Source organism: Amblyomma mixtum, chromosome 1 (assembly GCF_055824585.1).
Source record: "Amblyomma mixtum isolate Tamu chromosome 1, ASM5582458v1, whole genome shotgun sequence".
In the NCBI taxonomy this organism is placed as follows: domain Eukaryota; kingdom Metazoa; phylum Arthropoda; class Arachnida; order Ixodida; family Ixodidae; genus Amblyomma; species Amblyomma mixtum.
In genome coordinates, this window is record NC_143012.1 from 87919356 (window position 1) to 87933676 (window position 14321).

The window sequence follows — 14321 nt, forward strand, 5'->3', positions numbered from 1 at the left end:
CTTTTTCTTTCTTTTTCGCACGTGTGAGACGCGGGTGCCATCTGGTGCCAGGAAGAGCCAACTGCGCAGCGAAAGCGTCAGTGTGTGCTTGACAGCTGCCGCCATCTGTCGCATGCGCCTGTAACTAACATGAAATGCGCATGCGCAGTAGCAGTTGGCGGTTTCATTTTCAACCAGTGCAGCTGGAGGAGAAGAGCTGCGCATACAGCAGAACTGCCTTGTGAAAAATGCGTACTGACCCTGTTCTGCGCCAGTCGCCTTCAGCGTATCCCAGTCGCTTTCTTCCACTCTTCCCACCAGACTATCAACCGCCTGTGTGCGCGCTCACCTTCCTTGGAATCCGCTCAGTTAATTTGAGAAGCCACCGGCAACCAGTTCCTCGGATTTAAAATAGCAGCCATTAGCCTTTTCGTATTCTACTAGTGGTAATTTTGTGTACATGGAAGTAATTGGTATTAACCGCCCCGCCTCGGTGGCTCAGTGTTTACGGCGCTCGGCTGCTGACCCGAAAGACGCGAGTTGGATCTCGGCCGCGGCGGCCGAATTTTGATGAAAGCGAAATTCTAGAGGCCCTTGTGCTGTGCGATGTCAGTGCACGTTAAAGAGCCCCGGGTGGTCGAAATTTCCGGAGCCCTTCACCACGGCGTCCCTCATAGCCTGAGTTGCTTCGGGACGTTAAACCCCTATCTTCCAAACCAACCAACCAATTGGGATTAACGTTAGCTCTAATCTACGGTGAAACGACTACATTTCTACCGTCCCTGAGCTACGCTGGAAATTAAGCTGTTAGCCTCATAAACCTTTATTCAGCCTTCATTGGAATACGCACCCGTTGAGCGGGACCCGTACGCTAAGGAAACCATTAGAAAAACTATAAAATATTGTCAGTACAATTCAGTCATAATTCCTGCAGTTGGAAGACAATCTGCCACGTCACGTATCGAAGCGAATTTCATGTCTTTGCACCTCAGGGACAAAACTAGCTTGCCCCCCGTCCAAGTTACGAAACCCGCCGCACTGCGACACCTGGCGCTCCTGGTGCCCAGAGCGGCGCATTGCATCATGGTTCGGAACTTGGACGTGGGTGGACAGTTACGTTTGTTTTCGATTGTACATGTGCATGATTGTTGAGAATAGGACAGCCACTGGCACTACCAAGCACAAACAACTTGTTGGTGGTCTCCCAACACGTTCTTAAACTTGTTAAAGAACGTTTCCATGTGTCCCGCTGAAAAAAAAAAAAAAAATTTTTTTCCGCGAACTGCACGAAGAATGCTCTCAAGGCTGACTTTGTAGACCCGCCGCGGTGGCTCAGTGGTAAGGCACTCGTCTACCGAGCCGGAGTACCCGGGTTCGAACCCGACCGCGGCGGCCGCGTTTCGATGCAGGCGAAACGCAAGAGGCGCCCGTGTGCTGTGCGATGTGAGTGCACGTTAAAGATCCCCACGTGGTCGAAATTATTCCGGAGACCTTCACTACAGCACCTCCTTCTCTCTTTCTTCTTTCACTCCCACCTTCCTCCCTTCCCTTACGGCGTGGTTCAGGTGTCCGCCGATATAGGTGAGACAGATACTGCGCCATTTCCTTTCCTCGAAAACCAATTTACAAATTTACCATTGTAGAGGCCCCAAGTGTCGTGTCGTTTACGGGTTTCCTTGACACGTCTTAATAATTATGTGCTACGGGAACACTTTCTTCACTGCTAATTCTCCGAAATTCTCAAGCAAGCGGCTGTTTTCCACTGTATAACGTATTTTTTGCCATTTGTTTTCGTTTCTATGCGTGCTGTGTAACGTTTGCCACAGTAATTCTGCTTCTATTTTGACAAAGCTTGTTCACGTGAACCTTTTTCCTCGTTAAGGCTTTGGAATAAAGCTATTCACGATTGGGGAGCTTGGCGAGTCGGTACAAGGCTCCAGGCAACAGTAAAGCCAGTGGAAGGGACGGAAACACAGGGAAGGAAAGAATAAACAAATACAGGACAAATCAGTGCAGGACGGCGCTAGAAATGTCTTATCATCAGCCCAAATTCAAACACTTCAGGACGAAGGCGCCTCAAATATCTCATTAAAGTTCAGGGGGCACTTTAACTGTCTAAAGTGCGTAGAGGCGAAAGCGTTTTCCGCATCACTTTTGGCTGCTTCTGTGGCACTGGTGGCGTCACATGTAATTAAGTACTAATTACTAAGGGGTGACAAGTCATCAATTAATGGTTAATTACAGATTAATGCGTGAATACTAATTAACTGCTAATTAATGACGCTTAAGCTTCGCCTTTAGGAGTGGAACGCGACAGCGTGTTGTGGCGCTGCCAGGGAGTCCACGGAACGCTACCACCCGTTCGGCGCGATGCGTTTCCCTCTGAACGCAACGCTTTTTGAGGAAAGGAAATGGCGCAGTAATACTCTGTCATCTCGGTGGACACCTGAACCGCACCGTAGAGGAAGGGAGGAAGTGGGAGTGAAAGAAAAAAGACAAAGATGGGCCGTAATGAAGAAAATGAAAATTGTATTTGAGGAAAGCAAATTACGCAGTAACGGTCTCACATATCTCGATGGACACCCGTCAAAACTCAGGGGGGCACTTTTTTGACCTAAAGTGCTGTCACTGATGTGTGGTTAAGATGTTAAGCTTCGCCTCTAAGTTGAACGCGACAACGTCTTGCAACGCTGCAAGGGAGTCATAGAACGCCATTGCCTGTTCGGCTGTACGCCTCGCTCGTCGGTAAATTGGTTTTTGAGGAAAGGAAATTATCTGCCTCTCATATCTCGGTGACACCTAAACCTCGCCGGAAGGAAAGGGAGGAGGATGAGAGTGAGCGAAGACACCGTATTCACTAGACACGCCTTTGTTCATTCGAAACCATCGAGCTGGCATGGCGGAGTGGATAGCATGCTCATCTCGCACTCCGAAGACCGGGGTTCGATTCCCGAGCTCGACCAATTTCCTACTCGGTTTTATTTATTTATATGGCCTGACTAGAAAAGTTAATTAGGATAATTGGGTAATTAAGCAATTAACTAAGCTTAGTTCCACTTACTTGGAGCGTCACTACATGGTTGGTTGGTTTATGGGGTTTAACGTCCCAAAGCGACTAAGGCTATTAGAGACGCCGTAGTGGAGGGCTCCGGAAATTTCTACCACCTGGGGTTCTTTAACGTGCTCTGACATCGCACAGTACACGGGCCTCCAGAATTTCTCCTCCAAAGAAATTCTAGCCGCCGCGGCCGGGATCAAACCCGCGTCTTTTGGGTCAGCAGCCGAGCACCATAACCGCTGAGCCACCGCGGCGGCCTACGTCACTACATGATCCCTTCAATTGGTTGCATGGTTACTAGCCAAAGTACAATTGGTCCCGTTTGAAATTCGCGCACTGGGACGTCACGACCGTTTCGACCAATTGAAAAGCGTGACATTTGTGTCGACAACTGCTGCTTACAACGATGAGACATTAAAGGCTTTCGCCTTAATAAGCCATGTCCTGTTCCAGCTTCGGTCACTTTTCACCGCAAACTTCGTAATCTCACCCACGCATCTGACTCGGTGCCTTCACTTTACTGCGCTTTCCTCCCCTTGAATTTACTCATTTACCGGTACCGACATAGTCGATTATCTAGGGCCGTATTCCATAAGCTGTCCATTTTAAGGCGAAAGCCTTTAATTGCTCATACTGTCGTCCGTTAGCAGAGGGTGTCACACGCGTGTAGCTCCTGGTAGCAACCAATAGTTGCTTCTGGTAGAGGAGGAAAAAATGAACCTAGAAGGCAAGGTTTATGACGGTAGAATAATTAGTTAATTAATTACAGGTAAAATATCGAAATTGAGTCGAAATAGCGCGGACGTCGATATAGCCACCGGAATGGTGTGACGTCACATCTACCGGAAGTCGCCACGGCGTAGTGAAAATTGTCACAGAATGGTCGGAAAAACGTCGGATTTGTGTCAAATTATATGGAGAAATTTGTAATTAGGCGTAATTAGCACTTAATATCCCCGAAAGATGTATAATTTGGGTATCGATATAGCCACGGGAACAGTGTGACGTTACCGGAAGTCGTCACGGTATAGTGTCATCGGCTTTCGCCTCTCAACAGGTTAGTTGCCAAAGTGCCCTCACAATTTTTACGTTGTCCATTTAGCGTTCCTTCGGCACTCTGTCAGTGGTCACATAGATATACCCGCGGCTTTCAAGTGTTTGTGGCAGGCGACTCGGCCATTGGGCGATCGGCGACCGGACCCCCCCATTAGCTGCATATCGAGTGACCACTGACAGAGGAGTGAGTGCACGCGAAATGGTAACCGAAAATTAACAGCTTACGAAATACCTACGGCCCCTGCTCTCCATATTACATGCCCTGCCCATTCCCGTTTCCGTTCCTTGATATCCCTTGAACATCTATTCAGTGCCTTTGTAAGCACTCCTTGGAGAGCCAGATGTACATCCGGCCAAATCCTTAGCTGGCGTGCGTGACGGCCGCGTTTTCCGTGCTCCTGTAGCTTATGACGGAGCAAACTTGCGACAATATCAAATTTAAGCACAGGCTCACTAAGCCCGTGCTTAATATTGAGCTTTCCGCAAAGTTCCTTCATCCCAAAGCGCAGGAGCACAGAAAGAGTGGCCGTTGCGCACGCGAGCTAAAGATATGGCCAGATGTTCCAATACACCAAGTTTCCGTATTGTAACATCTACTAGGGTGTCCTGTCTTCAGGCATGCAGTGATGAAAACAAACGAAACGTGCTGCTCCACAGCGATGGCGTTCTGCTTCCTGATGCCTGTTTGCCCATGCGCGATGCAGAAGCGTGTGATCCCCCTGTTCAACAGGAGCATGCCTTTCCGTGTGGCCCTGTCTCTCACGATGAGCGTGTTTCTGTTCGAGCCCAAAGGTGGACTGAAGACCACCACCGCTTTTGGGGACAAGTGCGACCTCTACTACCAACGTATGTACACAGTCCAGTTACGGTTAAACTAGAAACGACAGAAAAAACAGCACGAATGTAGAAGAACGCCAGTGCTGAAAGCTAGACGAGCTAGTACACGTTCAAAACTGCTGTAGCAGCGCAGATCAGGCCGGTTTACTGGAAAGAAATGCACGGGACTAGCGATGACCGGCTACCGCAACATATTTTATAGTGGCACAAACGTATAATCACCTGAGAGTCAAATTTCTAGTTGTCACCGATGTTTTTCAAGCGCTTAGGGTATTGTAACATGGGTTCCAAGCGTGACTGAAATTCCCTTTTCGTTTCGAGCTCCACTATATAAAAACTGAGCAATTTACGAACCGTAGAGAAAAAAAAATCGACACAGACACTTAACACTGCTCAAGTGTGGGAGTGGCAAAGAATTATTGTACCATTACGCTAGCAGTAGACATTGATGGTTCACTGTTCATTGCAGGAGGCAGTGCGCTCCACTGTCTGCCCTGTTTCGATGGCATGATGTAGACCTCCACTACTGCCCTGTTTCGATGGCATGATGTAGACCTCCACTACGATTCCGTAGTGGAGGTCTCCGAAATAATTTAAAGATCCCCAGGTGGTCGAAATTATCTCGGAGACCTCCACTACGGCACCTCTTCCTCTCTTTCTTCTTTCACTCCCACCTTCCTCCCTTCCCTTACGGCGCGGTTCAGGTGTCCGCCGAGATATGCAATTTTTGCATTTCTGGACTTTCGGGTTAGATTCCTGCTACGGCGGCCGCGTTTCGATGGAGGCGAGACGCAAGGCGCCCGTGTGCTGAACGATTTCAGTGTACAGTCTTTGCTAAAAGTAACCCGGCAACTATGGTTTGTTTCTAAGCGTCGTAGCGAAGCACCTATGGCAGCCCTTAATCTCCTAATCTGTGCAAAGTAAGGTGAAGCCTTGTCCTCAGGTTGCGACACCTTTCTGTCTTTAGCGGTGCCGTAAAGGCTCCATTAGACGGTTGAGAAGCAAAAACCTGTTGCTCGGTTACTTTTGGCAAAAGGGGTACATCAAAAAATCCCAGGTGGTGTAAGTTAATCCGGTGCCACTATATAAAAACTGCGCAATTTACGAACCGTAGAGAAAAAAAAAATCGACACAGACGCTTAACACTGCTCAAGTGTGGGAGTGGCAAAGAATTATTGTACCTGGACGCTAGCAGTAGACCTAACCTAACCTAACCTAACCTAACCTAACCTAACCTAACCTAACCCATACGATATATACAGTGTGTGTGTCATCTAATACTGTAGAAATTTAAAAAAAATAGGCTTTTTAAGTTAGAAGAGCTCTTTTTTCGCCACTGCATTGTCAGCGGCTCAGTAGATCCGAATACAGCTAAGAAGTGCTAACTAGCAGGTTAGTTACTAATACTGAATATTTAACCTTTTAGCTACTATTGTTAGGCTCGTTAATTATTGGGGGCGTGTTGCCCACCGTAGTTAATATGTGTGTCAGTTTTTAGAACTTCTAAAACGCGGTAACCCTCGGCGCTGTGGCTCGACAAATTTTGGCTACATCACGGCAAAATACAGGGCAGTCGGTATTTATCTGTCCTGGCTGTAAAAAATTCACCCGCGCAAACTACTCGCCTGTTTGGGCTCAAGATCTGACGACAGGCCAGCTTATGACAGCATGCGCATTTCAATAAATCATTGAAAGATAGGAACTTGCCTGGTTTGTCGGAATCTGCGAAAAACTGCAGTCGTCTGCGCGTAGAATTTTTGTCTAGGCGAGCAGAGCAGCAGATTTGACAGGCTGCATTATCTCGGGCATGGCGAGACTTACCCAAGCTCCAAGCATGGATATTGGTTGCCTCGCAGTTCGCCAGATGGCGCAGTCTATCAAATCGGCTATCTCGCTCGCCTTGACGAAAATTCTGCGCGCAGACTACTGCAGTTTTTCGCAGATTCCGGACAATCCAGACAAGTTCCAATCTTAAATTGCTAATAAAAAAGCGCAGACTACCGCAAGCTACTCTGTGGTGGGTGCTTGAACCCAAATAGGCGAGAAGTTTGCACAGGACAACCCGGACAGATAAATACGGAACACCTTGTACATGCGCCCTCTCCAGTGCACGTAACTCGTCGAAATAAGCAAAATTTGTTGGGCCACAGCGTCAAGGGTATTGGCGTTTCCAAATTCTATAAACTGACATGGATATTAATTACGGTGTTCTGCACGCCTCAATAATTAAGAGCCGAAACGTAATAGCCGCTTAACTATTCAGTATTAGTTAACAAGCTTGCTAGGTACTATACGGTTTAGCTGCATTCTGATGTACTAGACTAGTGACAATGCTTTTCCAAAAAAGCGCTCTTATAACTCAAAAAGCCAATATTTAAAAATTGCCTATAATCACAGGTGAAGCACCCAGTATACTGACTGTGCGTTTTGCCTTAACTTTTTAGGCCGGTTCAACCCATAGTTCTGGAATTTTATTCTTTTTAGCTTGCTTTCGTGGTCAATGATGAACGCACTGCGCACTGTCTCTCATGTGAACGTCAGTTGTTTTCGGGAAGTACTAAGGCGAAAGCCTTTAATCCCTCATACTGTCGTGACCAAGGAATGTAGCAAATGTGTCCGCGTTTCGGCTTCACTGCTTAAAAATTCGCTGTGGCTTAGCTTGGTTAAGCCCGGTAATTGCGAAAGCAATATCCGTACCTACGCCATGGTACAGTGGTAGTGTAGCTGGTGGTGGTGCTTGTGGTTAGACTTGTGGTGATGCATCGGTTATACAATCCAATCCAATCCCATCCAATCCATTCCAGTCCAATCTAATCTAATCTAATTTAATGTAATGTAATGTAATGTAATGTAATCTAATCTAATCTAATCCAATCCAGTTCAGTCCAATCCAGTCCAATCCAATGTAATCTAATCCAATCTAATCCAATGTAATCCAATCTAATGCAATCAAGGTCAAATAAAGGTCAATGGTGGTCACCGCCGCGGCACGATGGTGGTCACCGCCCCGGCAAGGCAAAGGCGTGAAAGTGCAAGTAGTATTGCTTTCGCAACAAAAGAAACTGTGTCGAGGCTGGGAATCTTTTCTTAGCTGTCTGCCCATTTTTCCCTCACGCTTTGCACTGTTCTATGTAATATTTGGCTTGTTAATGAAATTTGTGCGGTTTCTAATTTTCGCTTTTTGATGTATTGTCTGTTGGTGTGACCTACTTTTAATGAGGCTTGTTTGTATCTATATTTGTCGCTGCTATGCTTTCTATGTTTTATGCGACTCCCCTCCGTAATGCGCATCAGTCATGCGGTAAGTGAAAGAAAGCATACAAGGAATGTGAATAACATGCCACCATGAAAGCCATGAAAGAAGGCGAGTGACTCGACATCACGACGGGCTGTCTTTGGCCACGTTATCTGTATAGGGTTTGGAAATAGGCGCTTTTGTAAGGGTGCGCAGTTACACCTCAATCCTGACTGATGGTAGAAAGTCAGGGAATCGTTTTCATCTTCTTTCTTTTTGCAGTGGACTTCTCGGAGGTGTGCCACGCTAACCAGAAGGACATAAAACTCTCGAACAAACTGGAGAGTAGTGCCACCGCGCCAAAGGACAAGGTGTTCATGGTCTTCGAAACTGAGGACTCGACCCGCTCGAAGGTAATGGATCTGAGCCCGGTAGCTCTTTTATATCACCGGGCAAATAAGTTCAGCAGTTTTGTTCCCTAGCCTAGCGCTATTTCGCACGTGACAAGGGAAATCTAGATGATTATACTGGAACATCTCATTCCGGAACCAGGAACATCTCGTTTCCTTTACTGTGGAGTTGTTCGCTTTAGAGATATTTAGTCAGTTTCTGCGTCGTGCGTTGCATCTGTTGGCAGCGTAGGGTGCATAAGGTTTTAGTTTGCAATTTCCCTCGCATCACGACGAACAAGCCATAAGTATTGCACCTTTTTTAGACTATTTTGCGATTCCGCCATTTTTAAGCCTAACGAGCCGCGTATTGGATGGTTCGCTGCTCACTCACGGCTTGTGGGCGCTAGCACAAACACGGCATGAGACATACAGGAAAGGAACAACATCACACCAACAGAGCGAATATAATTCACCACATATTACTGCGTTAGTTTTTAACTGTCATACCTTCTCATTACCCAGTTTGATGGTCGGGGTAAGCCTACAATTGCACTGTCACATGCAGGATTTCATTATGCATGAGTCATTGTGTCCTACTTCCCGACGACGTCATTAACGCGACCGATAGGCCAGATTGTTGGTAGTGTCAGCAAATGGTAATTGACCCATTTAACAGTCATTGTTAATGCTATACACACTCCCATCGGAGCCCCCGAATACATTGTTTCTTCTTCCGCCTTGCACGTGCTGCGCACATCGAAATTCGTGTCGCTAATGAACGCTAGTTAATTTTGTTTTACTTGTATCTTTAAACTCATGTCGACCGCCAAGAGCGATGCCAAATGCAACAAATGCACGTTAAAGAACCCCAGGTGGTCGAAATTTCCGGAGCCCTCCACTACGGCGTCTCTCATAGCCTTAGTCGCTTTGGGACGTTAAACCCAATAAACCAAACCAAACCAAATGCAAAAACTAACAGGACGCAATGCGGTTTACTGCCACCAGTGGTCTGAGTGAGAATAGTTCAGTAAAAGAACACACGCTTTAGACTGACCTGGTTGTCGTTAGCAGCAGCTTGTCAAGGCACTAAGGCGTTGCTCAAGAAATTACAGGTATACGTTATGCTACAGGCAACGAACAGGACACGCTCCGTTTCTGCAGAGATACTCGACTTTAGGCTTTACTCATATGTTTTCGAGAAATCTGCTGAATACGGCTGGTCCTTACACATAGGCGTCCCTGATTACATAAAAGCGTTTCATCCGTTTAGATCATTAGTAGTCATGCAGACATTGTGTAACGAGGTCAAGGTCGGAAGACTATGCGGATATGTTGATGAATAGCCGCAGAAACTGCACAGTGATTGTAGCTTTCTAGAAGCACGGGTAGTGACGGAATGCATACAGCAAAGTATGTTAGGAAGGGTGACATAATCAGTCCGTTGCTGCTCTATGCAAGTTCACCTGAGGTGCCCGGGGGGTTGAACTGGGAAGCGCTATGGACAAGGCTTAAAGGGACACTGAGGAGAGCACTATTAATATTTTTTTTTATAGTAAAATCCGATAGTTCGGCATGTCATGGCTTTGTTGCCACTTGGCCGGCAGCGAAAGATGCATTTATTTCTAAGAAATTTGGATTCGAAGTTGAAAAAGTTTTTCCCGCCGCTCTGATTCAAACTTGGGATTCGTCTATGACGACAGAGGACTAAGAGACGTGAAACATGACGTGCACATGACGTAACGCAGACTCCGTGATTTCTGGCTGCCAGCAGTGCGGCCTAGCAGCAGCCGAAAAGAAAGCTACCGCCGGCCGCACGTTGAAGGCATCTCTCGGCTATTGCGGCCGTCGCTACAGTCGCTTCGATTACGTTTAAACTGGCGTTTTGCCAGCGTTACGATGGATCTCGTTCTCGAAGTCGTCAACGAAGTTCTCGCAAATAGACACCTTTAGCAGACCGTGTACCTTGTTACCGCTAGCGGAATACCGGGAGCCCGCCTACCGCCGGAAAACAGGCGCTGATTTGTCCCGATGCTTCAGGAGCGCGCGTAGCAGCCGGGCATGTGGCGCCATCTGGCGACGTCAAGGAGATTTGCGCATGCATTGGCTGCGCCTCAGTGATGCATGGTTTCTCGGTTCCTGGTGTTGCTAGAACCATTCGTTCTCGCAACACTGTTTTGTTCTATGATCTAATCACGCTTGTACTTGCGAGTTTGGCCTGTGGCGGCGATACCTGTATTTTGGTTCTTGCTCTTTTCTACGTTACAAGAGCTTTGTTGTCAGCATGAGTGGCGTTTTTGTAATCAGGAGCTGGTATTCTGTCGATACAAGCCAACTTCAATTTCTCCTCAGTGTCGCGCATTTCAAAGGCTTCGTCTGCTAAGAACTTTGTCCTGCTACGTAGCTGCTGAAATAATTTCAGTGCGATTGAGAACTTTTTTCAGGTCACTGGGTAACGAATTAGTTTGGTTTATGGTTTATTGGGGTTTATCGTCCCGAAGCAACTCAGGCTATGAGGGACGCCGTAGTGAAGGGCTCCGGAAATACTAATTAGTGTCTGTAGCGTGTTTACTAGTATTATGGACGTGAGTACGCAATAATGGTGTGCTTAACGAAAGCGAAACACGAAACAGACTTCACGTGCGCCACCTCGAGTTTAATCGCCGGTTCAGTAAACTGAAAATACCCAACTTTTCCTGGGACAAAGAAAAGTTCTGATGCAGCATCTACCTCACCTTCAAGAGGACCGCCATTTGAATTGAGAACATTGAAAATTGGTTTTGAGGAATATAAATGACCAGTAACTGTCTCAAATATCTCGGTAGACATCAGAACCGCGCCGTAAGGGAAGGTATAACGGAAGGAGTCGAAGAAGAAAGGAAGAAAGAGGTGCCGTAGTGGAGGGCTCCGAATGATTTCAACCACCTGGGGATCTTTAACGTGCACTGACACCGCACAGCACACGGGCGCCTTCTGCGCTTCGCTTCCATCGAATTACGGCCGCCGCGGTCGGGTTCGAACCAGGGCACTCCGGCTCAGTAGGCGAGCGCCCTAACCTCTGAGCCACCGTGGCATGTCTGTTTGAATCGCGGTCGTACCGCAAATTTCCACATGATAAAAAAATTGTACGGGCCGCTTAATGCAAAGCTCCGCCTTAAGGGTATGATGCGATAGCGTATTGGGTTAATTCCCACATACGAAGAAGATCATTCTCATGATCATTGGCCGTTTGCATGCCCCTCCTGGCGCAGTGGTGCAGCGGTTAAGTGATGAACCACTGCCCTGCGGTGTCAGGTGCACCCAGCGTTGGGCTTCGTGCGGCCCAGGATGCGGCTCAGTGGTAAGGCGCTCGTCTACCGAGCCGGAGTACCCGGGTTCAAACCCAACCGCGGCGGCCGCGTTTCGATGGAGGCGAAACGCAAGAGGCGCCCGTGTGCTGTGCGATGTCAGTGCACGTTAAAGATCCCCAGGTGGTCGAAATTTCCGGAGCCCTTCACTACGGCGTCCCACACCCTTATAAAAATGGTCTATAGACAGTCTATAGACAGTCTACAGACTTCTTAGTGACTCTATTGACTTCCGATAGATATTGCTTTTTGTCTATTCATAGTCTATAGACTGTCTATGGACAAAAGTCTAGTAAAAGTGCATGGCCATAAATCTATAGATTGTCTATATCTTATTGCCTATAGACTTTTGTCTATAGACAGTCTATAGAATTTATAGACAAGTCTATAGACACTCTATAGACTGTCTAAAACTTTTGAGTCGCTTGAGTAGCTTCGGGTCGTTAAACCCCCTTCAACCAAACCAAACAAAATCTTCAAATTTTTGGCCATTAAATGTCGCCTCCGACCTTTGACGAGACTGTGCAAAAGCACTGAGTGCGTGCCATTTTGTTGTTCTCTCCTACGCAGGTGAAAGAGGCGATAAAGCAAGCCCGCAAAAGAAACGTGGCACTAGTGTGGGCCGTCTACGACGTCCAGAACGACGCGGCTTCGTGCAAAGGCAGCGCCAAACCGAATCAGCCCTCGTACGAACGCTTCGCCGTCGTGAGAGGGCTGATGGAAAGGGACTACAAAGACCACGCGCCGACGACGACGACGACGACGAAGGCGACGACGAAGGCAACGACGAAGGCAACGAATACGACCAGCAAAGCTAATAGCACGGTCTCTAAAAGCAAGGCGACGCGACGGCGGTCATTCCGTTTGGCCGGCGCTCGGAACATAACCAGGAGCTTTCCGGGCAATCAAGCTCCCCCTGGCCGGGTCGTGGCCAGAAGCCAAAATTAAAAAAAAATGGCTACCATCTTTTCTTCTGGCGTATTGCCTACAGAGTCGTGTAATACGAACAAGGATAACTAGAAATTGATTGGTTTGGTTTACGCCCGTTTAACGTGCCAGAGCCACTGAGGTCTTGCCTTCCGACACCGTCCCCTTTCGCCCCATCAAAATGATCAGGGTGCCCTCTCACACGGCCATCCTGGCAACGAGGCGGATAATTCCATCGCTGGCGATTCGACTGACCGAACAAGCCCGCCTTCGTTTTTATATCCACATTATATCACCGTAGCACATTATATCCACGAACCTAATGGCATATCTAGAATCTAACGACTTCTTTTATCCTCACCAGCATGGTTTTCGGAAACACCTTTCATGCGAAACACAGCTTGCCGAGTTCATGCATGACTCACTCGAATCCATGGACAATAACCTTCAAGTATATGCCATGCGTATTCCTCGATTACACGAAAGCATTTGATCGCGTCCCCCATAACGTCTTACTTCAAAAGCTTTAATTGCTAGGAATTGCCGAGTTCATACATGACTCACTCGAATCCATGGACAATACCTTCAAGTATATGCCGTATTCCTCGATTACACGAAAGCATTTGATCGCGTCCCCCATAACCTCTTACTTCAAAAGCTTTAATTGCTAGGAATTGCCGAGTTCATACATGACTCACTCGAATCCATGGACAATACCTTCAAGTATATGCCGTATTCCTCGATTACACAAAAGCATTTTATCGCGTCCCCCATAACCTCTTACTTCAAAAGCTTTCATTGCTAGGAATTCCCGGCAACCTACTCCGCTGGATCGAAAATTTTCTTTCAGGACGCAAGCAGTTCACTTCCGCAAACGATATATCCACTCACCCTTCACCAGCGTAACATCAGGGGTCCCTCAAGGCGCTGGACTGTCACCGCTTCTATTCCTCATTTACATTAATGATCTCCCTTGTAACATAAGCTCTAATTTACGGCTTTTTGCAGATGATTGCGTCATATACAGAGTTATTGAGGCGACCAATGATTCATCTTTACTTCAAACCGATCTTAACACACTCGCCTCATGGTGTAATAAGTCCCTCCTTAAACATTAGCAAGTGCAAATCTATGTCTCACGAGAAAACGCACTGTGAATCCGCATCAGTACCGCATTGGCTGACTTCTTGTCGACCCCACATTATCATGCAAATATCTCGGCCTCCACCTAACACCATCACTATCATGGGTAACCCACATTCAAAACATTTGCGCAGAAGCCTCACGCACGCTCGGTTACTTACGACGTAACTTGAAGGCCGCATCCCCTGAAATAAAAATCTCTGCGCCTCCCGTAACCGAGAGTAAATGTTTACGGGCCTAATGTCATCTCGGTGGACACCCGAACCGCACCGTACAGGAAGGGAGGAACGCCACCACCCGTTCAGCGCGATGCCTTGCCATTTGAACGCAAGGTTTTTTGAGGAAAGGAA

At 47.4% G+C, this 14321-nt stretch overlaps 1 protein-coding gene across 1 annotated transcript in view; it reads left to right on the plus strand.

Annotated features, from left to right (window-relative positions):
* Positions 1-12849, plus strand: part of LOC149367131 (uncharacterized) — a 35171-nt gene extending 22322 nt beyond the window's left edge. Inside the window, exons 5-7 of the mRNA XM_089572716.1 lie at positions 4798-4939; positions 8448-8578; positions 12472-12849. Coding sequence (XP_089428842.1) covers positions 4798-4939; positions 8448-8578; positions 12472-12849 — 651 coding nt within the window. The remainder of the gene's footprint in view (positions 1-4797; positions 4940-8447; positions 8579-12471) is intronic.
* The last annotated feature ends 1472 nt before the right edge of the window (positions 12850-14321 follow it).